Here is a 22,380-nt window from a genome sequence, read left to right as displayed (position 1 = left end):
GCTGGCAGAGCGGACCTGTTTGCTGGCTACTTTGGATGTGAGATGGGATAGAGTTTAGAGATGGAAAGCGTGGAAGAAGAGGTTGCGTTCCTCGCCCAAGACAGAAAGAACCCAAGCCGTGAGTGGGAAATTAAGAGTAAACAAAAACAACCTCAAAAAAGAAGCCAAGAAACCCTAAGCCAAAAGAAGCAAGCACAACGCTGTTACAAAACTGTCTGGTTTTGTAACAATTTCCCAGCTACCGGCCAATGAGCAGCGTGGTGGGGCGTCACGTGGTGACGTTTTATATAACACTTTGCTGAGACAAGACAGTTATTAGGCGGCTCGGGGCAGCCGGCATGGAGCTCCGGAAGGCCAGGCAGAGGGGGGCGCAAGGCAATCCAGCATTCATGGCAGCGCAGATCGCTTCCAGCCGGTGCTCTTTCCTGCTAGTTTCTTGTTCCTAGACGCCTCTCCCACACCAACAACCTCCGCAGTTCCCTCTCTCAATGGATTCATTTCAGACTGCACAGACGTTGAGCTTGCCCGCCGAGCTAGGCAGCAACAACTTAGAACTGACGGAGCTGGCGGAGCCGGAAGAGCGGGAGGCATCAGTGGCCGGTGGAGACTTAGCAGCTCACCGGGAGGCGACTCCCGAGAGCTCTGAACCTCCCCTGACTCAAGAGCTGGAGCAAACACATCCTCCTCCCGGGACCTCGACGCCACCAGAGTGCAAAGTCCTGCTCACACAGGCAGACGCCTTGGCATTCAATGGGCGCCTTCGGGAAGCCCTCGAGGTGTACAGACAGCTCTCCCAGAGGCATCAGCTAGTAGCAGAGCAGCTGGAGCAGCTGGTGCGCTGCCTGGCGGAGAGCGTCCCGCAAAAGGAGATGGTGGCGCCAGCTCCCTCTGACCAGAGCTGCACTTCAAGCTGCTGCAAGGCGGCCATGGAAAAGGCAGGGGAGGCTGCTGCCGTGGCCCCCGAGGTATGGGATGGCTTTAAGTGCCGGAAGTGTCACGGATTTCTCTCGGACCCTGTGTCCTTGTGGTGCGGCCACACCTTTTGTAAACTGTGCCTGGAACGTGGGCGGGCCGCCGATAGGCGCTGCGCGCTGTGTGGGGTCAAGCTCTCAGCTCTCATGGTGGCCAGTGGGAGGGCACGCGAGACGCGGCGGGCTGGGCAGCAGGCGCCACTGCAACTGAGAGTCAACGTGGTACTCAGCGGCCTTCTGGGCAAGTTGTTTCCGGGCCCCGCGCGGGCGTCACAACTCCGGCATGAGGGCAACCGGCTGTATCGTGAGCGCCAGGTGGAGGCAGCTCTGCTCAAGTACAACGAGGCAGTTCGGCTGGGTGAGTTCTCCGCCGCGCCGCTGGGCTGTGGGGGCTTGGTCACGACGAGAGGGGGCGGGAAAACGAACCTGGGAGACAGATGGGGGATGGACCTCTGGGCAGAGTTGGGTGTGCGAGGGGCTGAGGCTGGAGTGGGAGTAGGGAGGGAATTGCCTTTAGCCCGGGAGGATGAGGAGGGACAGTTCTAGGAGTTTGACTTCCCTACTTTAGCTTTCTTTAGCTGTGCCCAGTCCCTCTGGTTCTACTGCTTTTTTTCTTCTTTTCTACATCTCCTGCTTGCTTTTGTGCTTTTATGCCTCCTGATCTCAGTTTCTGTTTCATCCCGTTCCTCTCTTTTTTTTTTTTCTCATTTCTTCTCATCTTTGTCACTGTTTCTGTCTTGCTCAGTGTCACCATCTCTATTTCTCTGTCTTTCCTGGACACTTTGGAGATCTTTCTTACACCTGCCGGTACCTTCCCTGCCAAGTGAGAAACCTGGCACTATTTCCCCAAACTCCTGCGCGAGGTCCTCCTGGCTTTTACCAGCCAGAGGTAGCCGCCTGCACCCCAGTCTGCGGCTCCCGCCTCTGGGAGTTGTCCCTTCCGGGGCCGTGGCTCCCTGTGGGGTGGTTCCGGCCTGGAATTAGGTCAGGAGAGCACTGGTTGCATAAGGACCTCAGCCGCCCCGGTCGGCGGCCCTTCCTACATGCAGGCGGGTGGGCAGGCAGGCGGGGATTGTGTAACACTGAGGTAACAGAAGTGGGCCACGCTCGAGTCGGAAACCATCCCGCGAGCGTGTGCGGGGGGCGGGGGGGCTCGCTCCCGGCTACCCCGTGACTCATTGTCACCGCTTCCTATCACAGGATCCTTGGCTGAAATAGATGCACTTGCCCCGCCCCCCTCCACCCGCTGCAGTTAGACAGCCTGTGCCCTGACATGGAATCCTTTGACTCCTCTAATACAAGGGAGCCAGGACCAGGCAACTGCTCAGGATCCCCAAGGAAACAAGGGGCTGCTACAAAGGGGCCATACCTTTGTCTACCTTCTCCAAGAGTTGTCTGAAGTGGTAGGGCGGGCTTTGTAGTTTCAAGGGCAACTGGGACAGTCCCACATGTCTGCTTGATTGGAGCACCAGAGTTCTCCCAGGGACCTGTTTGTGTCTCCTGCCTCCTCCCACTCTGACCCAGGAAGTAGCCTTGGAACCACAGGCTGGTGCCAGTACCTCTTCGGGCTGGCAGGGCACCTTGTCCAGTGAAGCATGCTGGGGTGGAGGCAGTGGGGCTAAGCAGACCAGGCTGTGGTATCCTAGGGCCCTCTAGGCTAACTCTAATGGGTAGAAGAGGGAAGGGGTGGAGTCTCCACATGTTGAATCCCGCTCAAGCCAGCAACAGGTAATGCAGAAGGGAGCAAAACCAGGGCTGACTGGCCATGAAGACTGAGGGACACACACTTCCTCAGGACAAATACTCCACCTGCACCTGAACAAAGCAGGCTGTAAGCTGCCAATGGGCTGGTATGTGTTTCAGAAAAGTGACAGAGGAGACTGTAAAGTCTATGCTAAAGTTAAGAGCAAGTAATAGACACCCAGGTCATTCCAGAGCATAACTCCTGTGGGATGGGGTAAGAGGCAGACATCGAACCCTGTTTCTGGCAGCAGAAACTGTAGCCCAGAGCTTGAGAAAGAACGCAGTCATATGAATGAAATAGGTATTGGCCACTTACTTACAGAATTCTAAGGAAGGCTGAATTCCTTTCACTCATTCCCCAAAGGCTAGCCAGGAAAGCCCCTTTCCACCTTCCTCTTCTATCACTGCCAGCAGTTCTCCTGGGAGGATGTTTCTATTCCTCTATTAACTTTCTTGGTACAGTCAGGGTAAAAATGTCAATACCACCTTCACCGTTCTCAGAGAAAAAGGGACCCCTTTAACAGACTATATTTATCTTGGAAATAGCTACTGTTGTTATTCTAAATGCTGTACCCATGCTGAGAAAAATAACTTTCCTCTACCCAAACCTCAAAATTTTAACATCAACTAGCAGTGACTCTAACCAGCTGTATGGCCTGTTACTTCACCTCATTGACCTTGTTTTTCCTATTTAAAGAATGGGTGCATTGTGGACCTGTTCAGGCCTAGACTCTAGTAATTCAGTGATGGTGAGAGTAAGACTTCTAAACATCTTGTCAAGGTACTTTCTCATTTGGCCATCAATGGGAGGATGGACCTTGTAAATGCCTATCTGTTTTACCCAGGAAAGCTTCATATGCATTGGCTGTTAGGAAGAAAGCGAGGTGTTGTTAATACCACAGGTCATCTCACCTAGAATACTAACACGGACTTGTTTTATGCTGTCAAGATGGGGTCATCTCTGCCTCTCTCTCTCTCTCTCTCTCTCTCTCTTTCTCTTTCCCTCTTCCCTGGCCTCATTCTTTTTGGATGGTGGCTCATTCAGAAGCTAGGTTGCTGGACACTAGCAGTGTGCATCTGCAGAACAGTGCCAGGGTTTCCTCTAGGTGAAACTTTCTAATGTGTCACGGGTGCCACAACTCCTAGGAATTGCTTGGAAAAGAGAACACCATTACTGCTTTGCATGGAGAAGCTGGAGTGTTGGTCAGGACAATATTAGGAGTAGAAATGACAATTATTTGGGTCCAATAGAAAGAGCTTGGGTAACTTTTCTTTCCTTAAGATCCATCCTCATACAGGACTTAATCACCTGCTTGTGCTGGGGGCCATTAATGAGGGCTTTTTTCTCATTTTGGCAGCTCCAAATGACCATTTGCTTTATAGCAATCGGTCTCAAATTTATTTCACCTTGGAATCTCATGAGGATGCACTGCACGATGCAGAAATAGCATGTAAACTCCGGCCAATGGGTTTTAAGGTGAGTGTCGGTCAGGAGGGATGGCAAGGGGATGTGCTGCAGACAGGGATTGCAGGAAAGGCTGTTCCCCTGGGCAAGAGATGCTACAGCTCTAGCAGAGTAGGGAGAGGGCTTTCTAAATTGTTTGCACAGTGAAGGGCATCCCTTGATAAAGGGAGGTCTAAGTCTACAAGGGATCACAATAAATCTATATTCAGTTGATAAGCTTCAGGATAGCCTGGTGTTTGTATTTTTTTTTAAACATGCAATCAGTAGCAAGACAGGCTGACCTCATGTCTCAGCTCTGCTACTTTTCATAACTGTACAGCCTTGGGAAAATTACTTAATTTATCTGTGTCTAATGTCCTCATCTATAACAGGCTTATTTTTAAAATACCTTGTAAATAGGGTTGTTGTGAGATTAAGTAGGGAAGATGTTTGGAACAATACATGTAGTATTAGTTGAGCATTTCTTATCACTACCACCACCATCATCACTCATAAATTTCTAGGGATAAAAGGGAGAAGAATATGAGAAAGACATTCCTGTCCTGGTCCTTCAGAATGTCTACTGGCTTCTTGAGCTTAAACAACTTTTTTGAGAGAGAGAGAGAAAGAGAGAGATCTTCATATTCTCACAATGTTTGTGCCATTTTGAATCATTAATACACTCATTTAACATGCCAGTATCCCCCCGCCAATCTACATCACATGGGAGAAGTGGGAATACAGGGTAGACATCAAGATCAGGGATACCTGAATACAAAGTATTAGTTCCTGCATTTCTGCCTGGCCTCAGAACCAACCTCATTCACACGTCTGTATTTTATTTAGAAGATTAGAATTGGGTCTGGTCCTTAATGTTTGCAAAGTGTGACCACAGGAAAATGGCTACACTCTCTGAAATTCAAGTGCTCTTATTTGTTACATGATGCTATTACTGTCTGCCATGATTGTTTCATGGGTAAGTATAAGGATCAAAGGTGAGATTGGCAAATAGAACATTATACAAGCTATAACCATTACAGGTTCTTGGTTTGTGGTCCTCTGTGTACAACCTGAGGGTTGAAAAAGCAGTGTCTCCAAGACTAGGGCCGCTGTGCCTTATCTGAATCTTATAGGGACAGGTGTTCTCAGAATCCACAATGTTTCTCATGGTCGAAAGACCATGGATGAGGCAATACCTTCAATAATCTCCAGGCAACCTCCTTGTCATTCTAATTAAACATACTCTGCAGCAATTTACATACACAATCACACTGAATATGATAAAAACTATAAAACAGTTCACAACAGTTTAGTTCTAATTTTGCTGCCTAGTGAATTTTGAAGTTAAACCTATAAAAACATTGGATAATCAGAAGTTTTGCAGATCCACAAACTATAGAAAAGGCCTTGTGAAGTTGGATATGGTGGCATAGGCCTGTAATCTCAGCAGAATCATGAGTTTGAGGCCAGCATGGAATATTACAGAGAGCTCTTTTAGGGGAAAGACCATGTGGACTGGTATACTCTGCCTATAGTATTAGAGTGAATCTTATTGGTCTTTCATGAGACAGTTTTCATGGATGGTGATGGATCAGTGTGTTCTCTTTCCCAAGGAACATATTTACAGGTTAATACAAGTCACCAAAACCTTAAGTTGCCATGGGGACAGGCTCTCTAACATACAAGTCAGGTAGATTCCTTGGGATAACAGGGGCTTCTCTTGTAGCTGTTTTCACTGGAAAACTAAATCTAGATACAATAATGTGAAAAGAATTGAGAAACATGTTCTAGATACAGTAAGAAAAGGGATTTCTACAGCGAAGGAAGAATTGGTCCAAGTACTTGTCTAGGGGTGTCATGTCCCCACAGCTATAAGCAAAAGGAAAGGGAGAGTTCAGATAACTCTGCTGTTTTTGGGGCTGAAAGGGTCTGATGTATATACCTCTACATTTTGAGCTTTGTATTTCCCACCATTTCTGTATGAAATGCTATTGGGTTCCACAGGGGAGCAAGTCCAACAGGCAGCCCAGTTCTTTCTGTCTATCCAGGGTTTAATGTCATTCAGCACACCTTGCTGGTAGGATAGCTGTCAGTGGGGTAAGCTGGCCTCCCTAAGAAAGTCAGTTGTGTGAGTTGTTACTGTGATGATTCCTAGGGACCCAGAAGCCTCTCTAGTTCTCCAGTACTTATCTCCCTATACTTGCTCAATAATGTCATGCTAGCCTTTCTCCAGAAGGTCAATGTTAGCAGGAGTAACAAGGGAGTGTGACAATCAAGATTAGGCTCCAGAAAGAAGTGAGGGCTTGAGAAAGAGGTCCCCAAGAGGTTTATGGCTGTGTCCATTGTTCAAGAAGGCAGGGCTGAGCCAGGTCCTGACACCAAAAGGAGTCAGAGAAATGCACATCAAGTGACACCTAGGCCTTTTCCTTCATACAAGGTGAAATAGAAGGCAGCAGTTGTGCTCTTTGGCTCTTTTGCCCCTCTCAAGTGCTTAGACCCTTCTGAAGAATTTATCCCAGAGCACTTGGATTTGAATCCTGAGACCACAAAACATCCTGATATCTGTAAAATATTTAGTAACAGAAGAAAAGACAGCTAAGTACCTAGAAGCAAAAACATTGGCTCATTTGCAGACCAGCCTTCTGGAAGGTGGTCTGCCACAATTCCAGTAGTAGATTGTTACTAGTGACCTTTGTGGAGGATCCATGTTCCTTCTCTCATGCCTCTGTAGAAATGATTGGCTCACTCAAACCATGACTGTCTTAGAAACCAGTTCAAAGGGAGGTGAGTCATCTCTGGACAAACACTGAAAACTGAGCTCTTATAGTCGGTGGTTAAATTGGAGGCTCTGGCATATTTGATCCTCATACAGTTGTGGGGTAGAGAGGAGGTAGTAAGCACTGTAGCTAAGAATATGGGCTTGGTATATCGTCAATCCCAGGTTTAAACTCTGACTTCATAGCTTACCAGCTGCTTGATTATGATCAAGTTGTCTCTCTGGATCTTCATTTTGTTGTCTTTTAAATGGGATTTAAAATAGTTTGCTATCATTATTGGGAAGAAAATAAAAGTCTTTTGACCACACTTCACCCAATAGTGACTGCTCTGTAAGTACTCAGAGATAGCTGTTAATAGGAACTACATTAAGAAGGTGATTAAGATGTGATTGACTGCTACTGTTCTCTTCCAGGCACACTTCAGAAAAGCACAAGCATTAGCCACCCTAGGCAAAGTGGAGGAAGCACTCAGAGAATTTCTCTACTGTGTATCCCTTGATGGAAAGAACAAGAGAGCCAGAGCTGAAGCTCAAAGGGTGAGTTGAGTGGCAGGCTCAGCTGCTTGGCGGACCCCCACTACTCTGTCTTCTCTAGAGAAAAGGATGAAGATGCTACCCTCCTCAGTATTTGTGGTCCTGAGTGGGTGCTCCTCTGGTTTAAGGGGCAGGAGAGAGATGCCAGCTGATTGCCCAGAAGCCCCATCATTCTGGTATGTAGTATCAAATTGGCAGGTCCTACTTTTTTTTTTTTTTTTTTTTTTTTTTTTTTTTTGTCGGAGTCAGTAATGCATGGTTTGACCATGGAGTCAGTGAGGGCTGCTTGCAGCTGTATAACTTTTCTTTGGCTTAATCACAAGTTTCACTAGCTACACATGGAGGAATACAGAACTCAAACCTTACCTCTTCTGCTAGAAAACTAAACTTAACTTTCTCACAAACGCAAGTCAGAGACCATTATGAAACATTCTAATCAGTCCTTCCAACTTTTCGATCCCAGGAGATCGTGGTTGTAAAATAAATACCATGAGAAATACCAAGAACTTGACTGAAGGGTCAAGCATCCTCATTTGATGGGCTTTGTCATTTATTGTTTTTCTTTTTTTTTTTTCCTTTCTTTCTTTTCTTTTCTTTTTTTTTTTTTTTTTTTTTTGACTCTTCTGGTGTGGTGTCTGAATAATTAGCCTGGAAGTTGGATGCTGAAACTCAACGATTGTTTTTGGTTTCCGGCACCCATATACTATTCAACACCAGGCCACAAGCCCTTCTATCCCTTTTCAATAGTTTGGCAGGGGAGGGAAGGAAGAGAGTGAGTAAGAGACAGGGCTGGTCTCTGAAGACTCTAGGAATGAATATTTAGCAAAACCAGTAAGGTTGGCAGAGTCTGGATTCTGGATTTTCTGACTCTGGCAGATAATTTCCTGACTGGAAAAATGTTTGACCTGGTTTGTGTGTGTGGATAAGGGTTCATTGAAAAGGGCATGGACTGGGCAGAATTGTTAGAAATCTATGGCCTTTCCTAAAATTTAAATGTAGTCAGTCCATGTATAACATTACCTGAGTATTGCCTATGTGCCAGCCATTTGGTTGGTACTTTCTGTAGAAGGTTCCACTTAGTACCCATAACCTCACTGTTATTTCTCACCAAGTTATAAATGGGAAAATTAGACAAGGAATCTGAAGTTTTGACTTTCTTAAGGCTACCTGCTTCTTTGTCTTTCTTTCATTCATCCCTCAGGAGACCCAAGAGGTTCTGGTATCATCAGTTGAACTAACCCCGCTCTCCATTCTGCTTTTAAAAATAGGCTGCTGTCATTTCTATACTTGCCTGATGAAAGGCAAGGCATTGTGTGAAGCTCTGGAGATGCAGAGTTCTAAGGCGGCCTAAGTTCCTAGCTGAATGCCAAGCAATACAAGCAAATGTGTGTTTGCAATAATTGTTACAAAATTCTGAAATTAATGTAAGAATTTGGAGGCATATTTATGCTGAGTGTGATAGAGCTATATAGCAGCCATTTAAATAGACTGAGAGGCCTCAATTTTGTGTATTCACAGTATTATTCCAGTTTTAGGACTAAACATTTGACAAATAGTACAGGTGCACTAGGAGTAATAACCCTCTCCCCAATTCCTTCTTGACCCAATTAGACCTTTCTATGGCTGAAGTTATAGCAGAATTGACTTTCATCCATGTGGAATGATTATTATCACTGAAACTTGACCCTGACTTTTGTTTTCCAAAGCCATTGAGAAGGCCTACAAAGAGATTGTAGGTACTAAAGTTAAGAAGGGAACTGATGTGTTATCCCTTCCTTGTTTCTTTTGATTTTGACTCCTAGCCTCCTTTGTCTTGTGCTACCTTCTGTTTTCAACATGTACTTGGGTTCTTTAAGGTCCCCTTCAGGAAGACTGTCTCAGAAGTTGATATATGCATTTGGGTCCCTGAGTAGGATTTCTGAGAACCAAGTTCAACTCCTGGGGAGGAGTGGGCTCTGAAAGATTATATGTATGACTCCGGGCATTATGTGTGTCTTCCCACCTTTGTCCATTTACATCTGGAAATTAGGGTTTGGGTACTACAAGAGAACATAAAGAGCTTTCTGAGGATTTAAGGTACCTGAATGCCAGATCATTTTTCTTGATCTGCTGGATCCATAAATGCCTTCATCATTACAATGAGTATGGTGTATATTTATTAGGTGCTTATCTCTGGCCAGAGAGAAAGATGTGTTCTGTGACACACTTCCAGTGCAAAGTAAGATGGTATAGTTTGTTTGGTAACCTGTTCTAAAGAGAACAGGAAAGGAGAGGTGAGATCAGAGGGATGGGAGTATTGAGGCAAGGCAGCATTTGAGCTGAACTTTGAAGGCCCAGTAGGACTTTAATGCAGTAAAGTTCTGGTACAGGGAGGAACATCATGAAAAATCCTCAGAAGACAAGGAGGAGAATAAATCAAACTTTGAGTTCAGCGTTCTTTCAAATTCTCTTGGTAAATTAATACTCTTGACTATGGGGACTGAACAATAGTGTGGAACATTCTCTAGTGTGTCTTCAGATATGGCATTATCTCTTAGGTTATAAACATTTGAGTATGTTTTAGATGGCCCAGTGATCTGTCCTCTTTCTTGGTGTTTTACACACACACGCACACACACACATCTTGTTAGACAGATGGATTCATACATACTTACATACAGTCCCTAACACCTAATGGCATAGGGGAGAGTTGAAACAAGAATAGTGCAGCCTGCACTCAAATGTTTATCTTTGACCCATAGACCCCTTAGTTCTTTCCCTTTTTCTCTTCTCCCTTATCAGTGTATCCAATTGCAAGGGCACCTGCCTGCCTCTAGGTACTTGAACTTAACCTGACATTTTCTGCAGAGATGACCATGATGAAGAAGAGACTGGAAGGGGAAAGGAAGTTTCAGCTCTGCTTTCTTAACATGTCACAGTTCAGGTCCCCATCTCTGAAGGGGTTAAAGGTCCAGGGGTGAAGATGTAGGGGAGGGAGAGCAAAATGGATAGACAGAGAAAAACAGCAGCAAGGAACCTAGTGTGGATTTGTTGACCTCTCTGCCCATTGAGTTGTTAGGGACTTGACTTTCCATTCTTCAACTGAGGAGTTTGAGTTTGCTTCTATATTGCTCTGATAAACAACCATGACCAAAAGAAACTATGAATAAAGAGTCTTCTTTCCTTACACATCCCAGCTCACAGCTTACCACTAATGGAAGTCAGGGCAAGAGCTGAAGACAGGAATTTGGAGGCAGGAACTCAAGGCAGGAATTTGGAGGCAGGAACTCAAGGCAGGAACCTGGAAGCAGGAACTTAAGCAGAGGAATTCACTTACTGGCTTGCATCTCAGGGTCACACATTCAGTTATATTTCTTATACACATGGGGACCACCTGCCCAGGGGTTGTACCACCCACAATGTGATGGTCCCTCCTACCTAATCATTAATCAAGAAAATACTTACACAAACTTGCCTACAGGATAACCTGATACAGGCATTTTCTCAATTTAAACACCCTCTTCCCAGGATGACCTAGTTTGTATCAACCTGACAAAAAGCAAACAAACAAACAAACAAAAAAACTCAGCAGCACATGAGGCATCTGTTCTGATTTCACCTCTATGTTTTAGTCAGATAGATTTTTAAAGCACCATTGCAGATATTTATGCGGAATGGTGCCACCATAAAAGTGGCTCTTAACCTTGGCTAAGTTAAAAAGGCATCTGTCATACCTTTTCAAAACCCAGATGCCTGGATCATACTTCAGACCTGGGGTGATTGGAGTGGGATCGAGGAACCTGACATATTCATAAGCTCCTAGGTGACTCTTTTTTTCTTAAAGCTGTATTTCAGTATGTTTATATGTTTGAGTCTCTGTATGAGTATATGCATGTGAGTACTGTTGCCTCTGGATGTCAGAGGTGTCAGACATCCCTGGAGCTGAAGTTGCAGGTGGTTCTGAGCCACCCTATGTGTGTGCCGGAAATCAGACTCAGATCTTTTGCAAGAACAGTATGTGCTGTTAATGGCTAAGAACTCTTTTTATTCCCCTGATCCTAGATGATTCTGATGTGTGTTGATGCAACAACCTCTCCTTAGTGTATCTAGGGACACTGCTCCAAGGCTTCCTCATTGGAGTTTTGCCTTGAAAGCTGTGCTCTCTGCTTCCCCATCCCTCCCCCTTCACCTTCACCTTAGCCTAGCACCTGTAGAAACCTGAGTAGTGAAGTCTTCTGTTTTATGTCACAGCTTCTCTTTAGTTTCTTTTCACCATCAGTCCCAGGGGATTCTCAGGAACATTCTCCCGATATCCTGAAGCTGTTGGCACCTCACCCTAGATTAAAGGAACACGTAGAGTCAATGGCTACTGAAGGCACCAGCCATAATCTACCAAAGTTGTCACAGGTAAAATTCAACTCACCCAGCTTGCTCATGATTCTTCATTTGGCTCTTTTGTGGGCACACGAGAAGTGAGCCCTACCTCTTCTACTTTGGTTCCTGAGGGAAAAAAGAAAGATAAAGTTGATAATGGCTGTGTCCTTTGCTTAAAGCTACAGCTGGGAATTTCAGGCATAGTACAAAAGTTTAAGTATTTATTACATTTGTTTGTAGTGTTGGTCAGATCCAGAAGATAGACTTGATAAAAGTATAACGAGAGTGGCCCACTTCCCCTGAAGCCTATAATTGGGGTGTGCTTATTGACTTCAGCTTTGGAGACAGATTCAAGCTGATGGCCTTTGAGCATCATTGAGATCCTTGTGCAATGGTAACTCCATTTAGGGACTAAATGGAGGGAATTTCTTGTTCTTGCACTGTACCTTACACATAAGTAGGCTTCTCATGGACATCTTTAGCGAAAGTAGAGGCACAGGAGTTGATTTAAGAAGGAAGACAAGAATTTGTGGTTTTCTTTGAAAACAAGGGAACAAAACACAGAAAGCAGGGCTTCAGGTGCTGTCCATTTTAGCACAGGGTACGTGGGCAGAGGTAAGGGCTCAGAAGACCAGACTTGAAGCAAGGTTTAACACTGAATACCTGGGCACCTTTGGGGAGCAGTTGCTTCTTCATTTGTGCCTGAAGTTCCTCTCTTGTATATAAGCCCTGGAAGCTCACATCTTCCCAGTTTCTGTCCCTCCTCTAGAGAAGGAATAAAATGCCTGATTTTTTTTTTTTTTTTTTTTTTTTTTTTTTGTGAAGGCAAAACTTGTAGTTATCTCCTGAAATCAGAGAGCCCCCCAGTGGTCATTAGTACATGACTAAGACAGCTAACAGGAGGCCCAAGGGCCGGGAGTGGGAAATTCCACTTGCAACTCAGTCTGAAATGAAGGAAACAAAGCTTCTGCCTTTCCACTGTGAGCAAGCTGGGCAACAGTGAGTGCATTTCCACCCAAACTTTGCTTTGCAAAGCCTTGCATTCTTGTGTGGACAGTGCTCTGGGCTCCTGGAAAGTCAAGGCTGTAGTAATGTTTTCTTTAGTACTTAAAATCCCTGAACATTCAGGGATAGAGACTGAGAAAATCCATATCCTTTTCTCTGCTCTTCATTGTTTTCTCTCACCTCTGTCCATTAGAATTTTTGGCAGGGGAAACAATGAAGGGGAACCTTTTGTTAACAAATGTGGATTTAGGTTATGGAGAGGTTCTCCAGAGCAATATGTATGAACACATTTTCAGAATTATTTCTAGTTACATTTTCAAATATCCTTCTCCTGGACAAAATTATGTAAAACACTAGACACAGACTATTATGCCAAATTATTTTTGTCTCCTTTTCAGACTTTTCACTCAAAATTGAATAAAAAGAATAGATTGTCCTCTGTTCCTTTATGAAAATAGCATATAGCTCTGGAGCATGGCTTGCTCTGGCAGGCCTGTACAAAGCTGGCCCAAAGCCTTACTTAAAGTCCTTGGACAAATGGCTGTTAATGTCAGTGAGGGTGAAGAGCAGTATCCACTATCAGGACCCTTGAAGAATGCTTTGACTTCCTTACAGACCACTGGAACCTGATTTGGATAAGAGGGAAGAGCAGTGCTTCCCTTGTATTTCCCCCTTCACTTCTGCCCCAGGGAACTTTTCTTCCTATGTACCTCTTGTCTTTGCTTAGGGAAGTCGCCTAACTCTACTAAAGCTAGGCATGTCTTTGACATAAATTAGATGTGGGCAATAAGCCTCATGACTGTCCCTCAGTTGAGTTATGTAGCCACTCAGTGTTCAGGAGTGAGACTAAGTGTTATGTTGCATTCTCTTTGTCCCCTCAGGGTAAGACTATTGGAGGATAGGATTGATCCCAAGCAGTATCTGACCTCTTGCTTTTCCTTCATCTAGGAAAATCTGGAGCTTCCACATTGTTCTAGTCAGGAGGAAGCAGCAGCTAGGGAAGACAGCAGCAGCCCAGTGAACTCAATTCAAGTAAAGGTGGGTAGTCAAGAAGACGGTGAGAAAGAGCAGGAAGAAAAGGAGCAGGATGCTGCCCCCATCAGGACCGGCAAATGCCAGAAAAAGAAAAGAAACCATTGCCAAATTGAAATCCAAGAAGACATGGAATTGCCTAATAAAGTCTTCAAACAAGGTGCTAATTCTACTCAGGAAGAAAGTAGTGTAATGCAGATGACTGGGCTCTCTGATGTATGTAGTTCCCCTCTTTCTCCTCTAGCTCTGAGTGTATGGCCTAATTCTGGTATAGCTGTGAAATCCCAGGGGTTGCTGTGAGGTTTCTGTGGCAGTACACATGGTACTTATCATACTGAAAGTGCTGTGTGATAAGTAACATCCATAGTCAAGACATGGATCTGACCAGGTCAAGTACCCTATCAAGTGATGACATCCCATGCTTTCCATGACCTCACTTTCTTCCAGGCTAATCACTTCCTGCCCTCATTCCTGATCTGGGAATGTAGGATGGGAGAGATGTGCTCAGGGCTCATTTAGTTGTGCCCTGAGAAACAGCAGCTACAACTTCCTATCTTTCCAAGAGAGGTTGGCAGTGCCAAGATTCAGTCTTGAAGACCTGGCTCAGTCCCTGGAGTTGCTACTGCTGCTGCTGCTGAGTGAGGTGCCTACTGAACTTGAACAAAGTCCCCAGGAGCTCCTAGATTTGGGCTTCTTTGTCTATAGGGGCTACTAAAATGCCACTGGGAGCACACTTCAGGGAATGTTGGGGCTCGGGCAGCCACTCAATTAAACTCAGGGGGAGTTTGAAATTGAAAAGCAGAAAAATATTTTTTTTCCTCAGATGTACTGTCTGCAAAACCAAGTTGATCCAGCTCTGACTTATTGTTTTCTAAATCACAGATCTTCCTGCTGATCAGGTGGCCAAACCAGATCTCAGTATTCCACTTGCATCTTTTGATGCATCTGACCTTGAATGCTCACTGTGTATGAGGTATGTGATGTGGGCCATCACTTACAGCCTGGTATTTCCCACTTTTTCGTACCTGGACCTTTCTGCTACTGACTTTACTACTGAGTTAGTTAGGATGTAAAATCATGGCACAGATGAAATGAAAATCATATTGTCATATGATACAGCTGGTGGCTCACCTTACAGCAACTGTGTTCTTTTTTGTTTGTTTTGTTTTGTTTTGTTTTGTTTTCAGACAGGGTTTTTCTCCATAGCTTTGTGGACCAGACTGGCCTCAAACTCACAAAGATCCTTCTACCTCTGCCTTTCTGAGTGCTGGAATTACAGGCGTGAGCCACCACGCCTGCATGCAAACTGTGTTCTTTACATCCTTAAATCTCAATGTAGAAGCTCGTGGAGAGTGGCAAGGCAACTCAAAGTTCAAAAACTGATGGGCCATGAGTTGAACATGCTTACCATTTGGTCCTCATTAGATTTGATTTTCTGGTATAAGACTCTACTATAGCAAGACATACACTTTGTAGCTGGTCAGGATCCCATTGACTTATAATGGCCTGTCCTACATTATTCTTTGAGCCTTAATATTATTTGAATCTAACTTGTGACCCTGAATCTAAGCTACTAAGTTAACTCAAGACTCAAGGGTTAATATCAATGCAAAAAGCATTTTCTTTGGAAGCCAACTAGAAGCCTAAAATGGTTTGTGTTTATGCTATCTAGTGAACAGTACATGTAACAGATGCTTGGTCAAGTACCATCCTTCCAGCTAGAATGTTATCTCTACTTTCTCAGGCCTCTGAAGAGCGGTTTATCCATATACCCCACTTGAAAAAACAAACAAACAGAAAGATTCTGTGATTGTGGTCTAAATGACCACCTTGAAATGTAAAAGGTTATTTCATTTCATAGCTGTGATTTAGTAACTAAGAGAAGGGACTCTGTAGCCAGGGCTTGAACCCTAGCTCGTTCAACCTACAGACTCTGTCCTAGAGCATGTGACATTTGCCACCATTATTTTTTCTTTAGTAAGGTAGAGGACAGTGGGATCTACTCAAACTGTTGTGATGATTAACTAAGAAAAACTATTTAATGCTTAGAGGAGCGCCCAGGAAACAGTAAGTACTCAAAAAATTTAAATATTTGTTTTTCCTACTCAGAGGTCTTTAGTGTTAGAGCCAGGGACCTCAAAGGAAGCTCTATACATGAATCCAAATAGATTTATGAATTCACATAAATAACATGTAAAAGTGTGTGTGTGTGTGTGTGTGTGTGTGTGTGTGTGTGTGTGTGTGTAGGTGGGTGTGTTTCTAAGATAAAAGCATAAAGCTTTCATTAGATTCTTAAATGTGATTTTCTCTAAAGAAACTAAGAAGGAACTGAGATATTTGAACAAATGTTTACCTGCCCCTTGAAGGTATTTATTCCTCTCCTATCATGTATGTTTGTATTCTGACTGACTTTTTTGTCATGTAAATAATAATAAGTCAACTATTACCTGAAATGTGGACTTTTCTTAGAAAAAAAAATATATACTTCAGTCTGCAGGAGTAGTTTAGTGGCAGAGCACTTGGCTACCATTCATGAGGTTCTGAATTCACTAACCAGCATCACAATAATAATAATAATAATAACAGGAATAATAGTAAAATAATAATACACAAAATATCCATAGTAGCAAGATTTGTTCATAAGAATAAATGGGCCTCAGACAGCTCAGCAGATGCAGCATAGAAACAGGCACATTAACCTTTGCACATACTGTCAGGGGTCCGTTTAGGTGGTGTAGACAAGAATGAGATGAATGGCAGAAGCAGATCCTTTTACCATTTCATCCACCCCCTCACTACAGAGTGGCAAGTGCATCATGCCAGAGCCAAGGTATAAGATAGTATAAAATGGGCCCTGCAGCCCCTACACCAGTGTTGTGGTTCTAAAGCCCACGATAGGTGTTGTGAAGTAGATTTAATTTAGCTTACTCAGAAAGAGCAGGTCTTTGTTCTGCTTAACCCTCCTTAACCCTCCTGCCAAAATCCAGGCGACACAAAATCAAACATACAGACTCATCCTGTTTGTATTTTCTCTGTGGAATCCTAAGGTTGAAATTTCTTTGTTCCTCTTCCTTTTCTTTTCTGCTTTCATCTTTTTTTGTCCCTAATCACAAGGGACATTGTAGAAGAGTTAGGAATTTGGTCCAAGAAGTAAACACATAGAGGATAAGCACCCCTCTGGTTTGCACCCTCTGAGCTTAAAAGCCATTGTGTCCCTCTTCCTGAACCCTTGTTCCATCTTTGCCCTGAGTAGCTGTTACAGCAGCTTCTAAGTTATAGGTAGACTTTCACTGCCTTGTGGTATAAAAAACCTGCCCAGCTGAGAGGGTTTTTTGGTCTTAACCTCTTAAGACCATGTAAGAAACATATAGCTTCCCTTCCAACAGAGTTTGTCTGTAAGTGCCACATTAGTTATTGACTGACTGAATTCATTTGACTCTATTTTTCTGGTCTTGAAAGTTTCTTTTCCCACTCCTAACCATTTGTGTTTTAGCTGTGGTTGTGCTTAGGTTTTGTTTTGGTCCTCATGTGTCTTTGGAAGAGAGGTTTTGCATTTGGTTACTCTTTTTGTTGTTGTGACTAAATATTTGACCTGAAGCAATTTAAGGGAGGAAGTGTTTGTTCTGGCTTATCACTGGCTGGGATCATTGTCTCCTAGTGAGCAAGACATAGCAGCTGTATGATCAGGGCTCCTTAGGCTTGAATCGGTTCCACAATATGCAGGAAGCAAAGTGCTGACTGCTGGTGCTCAGCTCACCTTCTGAGGCCCCGTTCCAGCCTGTAGCATTGTGCAGCCCACAGTTAAGGTGTGTCTTTTCCACCTCAAACTCAAAGGTTTATCTAATTCAGATCATCTCTCCCAAGTGTCTTGGAGCTTTGTTTCTTAAGTGTCAAGGTGACGATTGATATTGATCACCGTAGAGTCTGAGACTACAGATAATGTCAAAATGCTTGGCTATGAAATTGTAGCACCTGTACAAGGTCTAGACTGAAATCTAAGCCCTGGCAGAAAGAAGTTAGACAGAACATGAATTTATTATATAGTTTGGTTCCAGACAGAAAATTGATTGGGGTTGTAAGTGTCACAAGGAAAGGGTAGGGAGTGTGAATGGAAGCAAGGTGTAGTGGCTCTCACACTGCAATCCCAGAACTTGGGATGTAGATGTAGGAATATTAGGAGTCAAGTCATCCTTGACTACACAGTGAGTTCAAGTCCATTCTGGGATACATGAGGCCCTATTTATTTTAATGGAAGAGTAATTGGAGAGTATATCAATAAAATCTTTTTTTTTCAGTCTCCAAGTCCATATTCCTGAATTGGAAGAATTTCATTGAAGGCAATCTTCCCCTAACCCCAACACCCCAGAACCCTGCCCTGCAATGCTTAGAGGCCAAAGGAAAAAAAAAAAAAACCTAGTTTCTATTTACCTTTTATACATCACCCTAGCCAGTGAGGCTCATCTCTGGGCTTCTATAAAGCAATACCTTTGGGATAGTGATGATCTTTTGAGATATGAAGTGAGAATATTTGCAATCTGAACTAGTTATCCAATGGCCCAGTGACATTGGTGACAAGTGAAAGAAAGGATCAGCTTTATATATATTCTAGTTATAGTTTCCTGAGTCCCTGGGTATTAAGGCAGTTTGCTTTTCTTTCTGTCTGTCTTTCCCTCCCCTTTTTTTCTGTCTTTGCTATAATCTGATAACAAAAGAGCACAATGCAAGGATGTCACTTGTTGGAAAAGATAGCTCTTTCCAGAGAAGCCAGACATTTTATCTAGACTGACATCTAACAGAAGGCATTTATTCTTACTCTTGTTTACCCCATCACTCTGTTAATGTGAAATGCTTTCTTGAGAGACAAGCTGGCCCTGTTCTGAATTAAAAAGGTCTCCCTGAAGTGTTTTCAAAATCTTTAAATGGGAAAAGGACAGACATTCTAGTATATACCTCTATGGTCATAGGTAAGAATCTTCATCTCTATCTTTCTGGAGAGGAGGAAGAAGGGAGAGTGACAGAAAGGAAAGGAGAAAAGCATATGTGGAAATATGTACATCTACAGATGAATCGCTGGCTGACTGGCTGACTGACTGGAATGCATTTTAATATATGGGTACATATGGTCCTGGCTGTATTGTAGACTGAAGGAGGAAGATTAGCTGGGAAGTCAGATTTGATGATACATTTCAATCTTTCTGCCTACCAGCTAGTGGTATAATCTTGGGCATGTTATTTCATCTGTTTGACTTTTTATTTCATCAGCAGTAAAATAGGGTTCATCACAATTACCACTTATTAGTATATAAAATTACTTTTAATGAAAAAAATAGTATTGCACACAGCCAGAAATATAGCAAAATAAATATATTTACATTCATAAAAGAACAGTAGGCTCAATTATGAAGTTCTCAGGAAAAATAGTTTTGTTGTTATAATAGGTACAGACTCATCAATTATACTCATATGTATAATCAAATAGTATGTAAAAGTAATCAGATATAATGAGTATGATAGTATATGTCTGTAATACTAATACTCCAAAGTTTGAAGCAGATGAATTTGGAGTTCCTGAGCTACAAAGTAAGAACCTGCCCCAGAAAAATCACAAAGGGCAAAGAATCTAGGGGAAGTGGCACATACTTCTAATTCCAGGATTTCAGAAACTGAGGCAAGAGGATTGTCAGGGGTATGAGGCTAACCTGGGCTACTTTGTCTTTAAAAACAAAGATTTGAGGATGTGGTTCAGTGATGGAATAGTTTATTCACATGTATAAGGCCTTGGGTTTGATTTACACACCACCACCACCACCACCACCACCACCACCACCACCACACACACACACACACACACACACACACACACACACACACTATAAAATAGTCATAATTAGCAGAATTCAAATCCTGAAGAGATAGTTGTTCTGGTTTAGCATTTATGATAGTTTGATCACCTCAATGGTTCCTGAATCAGCCCTCAAATCATACTTTAGAAACCCATTTTTATATTGTAAAATATGTATGTTCTGAAAAAAAATATTGTAAAGACTCATGTAACAGCTAGGTTTAAGAAGTTAGACATCAGCAAGTCCCAAAAATTATCCATATGCCTTTTCTCAAACAAGACCATACTTAACCATTACTCCTGTGATTATTTAAATGACCCCCATAGTCACAGGCATTTGAATACTGAGTCCACAGTTTATGGCACTATTTGGGGAGGTTTAACAGGTATGGCCTTGGTGGAGGAAGTGCATTTCTGAAGGCAGATTTTGAAGTTTCAAAGCCTCCTGCCATCCCCAGATCACTTTCTCTGTTGCCTGCTTGAGGTTTGAGGGTTGAGCTCTCAGCTTCCAGCTCCAACCACTTTGTCTGTGACCTAATTTCCTAGCAGGACCCTAACCCTTTGGAACCATAAACCTCAAATAAACTCTCTCTTCTACATATAATTAACTAATACAATCCCCAAACTACTATCTTGAGTTTTATTTTGTTCCTCATAATTTTACCATGTATATATGCAGCTATACATGGTATCATCTAGTTTGACCTAAATCCTAAAACTTAAGCATATTAAATTTTAGTATATTTCATCAATCTTGTTCTTTTTTAAACTCAGTGTTAACATATAACTGAAGTTTGTTCATTTTCTTTAGCCCATAGCATCCCATTATATAAATGTGCCAGTCTCTTTATTCTAGATGGTTGCTTGGGTTGGCTATAGTTTGAAAGTACTATGGATGGGCACTGTTTTTCCATGTGCCAGTGTTTGCCTATTTTTCTACTAGGTTTTTTTTTTTTCTCTTACTGCTTTAGCTATTTTTTCAAGCTCTAAGTTTGTTTTAGATACAAACCTTTTCTTACCTGCATATTGCAAACACTTGCTCCTACTAGGTAGTTTGCCCATCTGCCCTTTCAGTGATGCTTTTAGATAAACTTAAAAGTTCTTAATCTTAGCACAATCGAAATTAGCGGTCTTTTCATTTATAGTGTTTGTGTTTTCTTTATTTTTTTAATCTGTGTCATAAAGATGTTCTCCTATTTTATGTTCTGAAAGCTGTATTGTTTTTCCTTTTAAATTTATTTTTCAGAATACCTGGAATCGATTTTTAGGTGTAAATGGTCTGCTTTTATTTTCTCACACTATGAGATGCTATTTGTGCATTAAAAATAGCCCAATGGCCCTGTTTTAAAATGTTACATTTGTCATAAGTCAAGAATCCATGTCTGGGTCTATTCCTGAGCTTTCTGTTCTGTTCCATGGATTTATTTGACCTTGTGCTGGCACACCTTGTTTTAATCACAGTGGCTTTATAATAAGTTCTGATGCTTGGTGGAGCAAGTGTTCCCATATCCTTGTTCTTCAGATGTGTCTTGGTATTCAGCTTTCTTGCATTTCTTTATTGCATTTAGAAATCAACTTGCCAAGTTTTCCCTCAAACAAATCAACAAATAAAATAATTCATTGGGATGTATTGAGATTCACCAGATGTTTATAGTCTTTTAAAAAATGTTATTTTGAGAATTTTATATGAGTACTGTGTTTACATAATTGTACCTCTCCTTTTCCTCTGCCACTCCTCTTGTGTCAGCCCTCTTCCTCAAATCATTGACCTCTTCCATTGACATCCTTTTAAATTAAATACGTATGATATCACATAATATGAGGCTGACAGCCTTTTTTTCTCAATTGAACACTCTTGGGAAGACAAAATAAGCTGATAAATATTTGTCTCCCTTCTTTCTGTGCTCATCATCTTGTTAAATGTGAGCCCTACCTCTTGATAGTCATCATCAGCTGACCCCTAACTTCTGGTTCTGCTCTAAGTGAGCCTCTCTTTACACAAAGTAAATCTATGCATCTCTGAATGGGCATAACATCTTTCATTAAAAAGTCCCCAGATTGCTTTAAAAACATCTTTCTTTCCCAAAGCAACTAAAATAAGATGTAATGGAATTATGACACATCTGAATATATTCTTATATGTAGATAGATGTATGCACGTATTTTATGTACCTATTGATAGCAATGGGTAAAATAACAATATTACTTATTACTACTGGGGAAAATATCCATCCACACAAAAGGCAGGGACATGTTTGTTACAGTTACAAGAGCCTTCAGGCATTAAGTGTCACTTAAGTGAAGAAAAGATTCAAGATGAGCAAATAAATTGAGTGTTTCCCCATAGTAAGATGATGTAAAAAGTCTAAGTATGTGTATTCATGTATCTCCACGTGTGTCTGTGTGATTAAAATATACTCAGGTAAACATATTGGTTGTATTTTTTAAATCAGGGAATCTATTCAGACACTTGGAGCACTATTCTGAAATTTCTTGGACCAAAAGGGCAAAGGCTAGAACTAATATTACAAAATGATTTAGTTATGCTCTAAAACGAATGCCTATTTCTATTTATAAATCAAGAATGAAAAGAATTTTTTTTCTGAGGTAGAATAGCAGTAGTAATGAAACTCAAAGAGAGTACCCCTCCCACAGGTTTTGACAAACAGTACTATGAAAC

At 42.5% G+C, this 22,380-nt stretch overlaps 1 protein-coding gene across 2 annotated transcripts in view; it reads left to right on the top strand.

Annotated features, from left to right (window-relative positions):
* Window positions 1–336: 336 nt before the first annotated feature.
* Window positions 337–22,380, top strand: part of Lonrf3 (LON peptidase N-terminal domain and ring finger 3) — a 38,398-nt gene continuing 16,354 nt past the window's right edge. Inside the window, exons 1-6 of one of the 2 annotated variants that reach the window (XM_055604935.1) lie at window positions 337–1,329; window positions 4,073–4,191; window positions 7,349–7,471; window positions 11,699–11,854; window positions 13,775–14,018; window positions 14,741–14,831. In XM_055604935.1, coding sequence (XP_055460910.1) covers window positions 489–1,329; window positions 4,073–4,191; window positions 7,349–7,471; window positions 11,699–11,854; window positions 13,775–14,018; window positions 14,741–14,831 — 1,574 coding nt within the window. In that variant the 5' untranslated portion in view covers window positions 337–488. The remainder of the gene's footprint in view (window positions 1,330–4,072; window positions 4,192–7,348; window positions 7,472–11,698; window positions 11,855–13,774; window positions 14,019–14,740; window positions 14,832–22,380) is intronic. The other variant, XM_055604933.1, reaches the window with a different exon arrangement.

The sequence above is a fragment of the Psammomys obesus genome, unplaced genomic scaffold, assembly GCF_907164565.1.
Source record: "Psammomys obesus unplaced genomic scaffold, mPsaObe1.curated_primary_1811, whole genome shotgun sequence".
NCBI classification, from domain to species: Eukaryota; Metazoa; Chordata; class Mammalia; order Rodentia; family Muridae; genus Psammomys; species Psammomys obesus.
The sequence above is the reverse complement of the archived record's forward strand: the minus strand, read 5'-3'. Positions and strand labels throughout refer to the sequence as shown.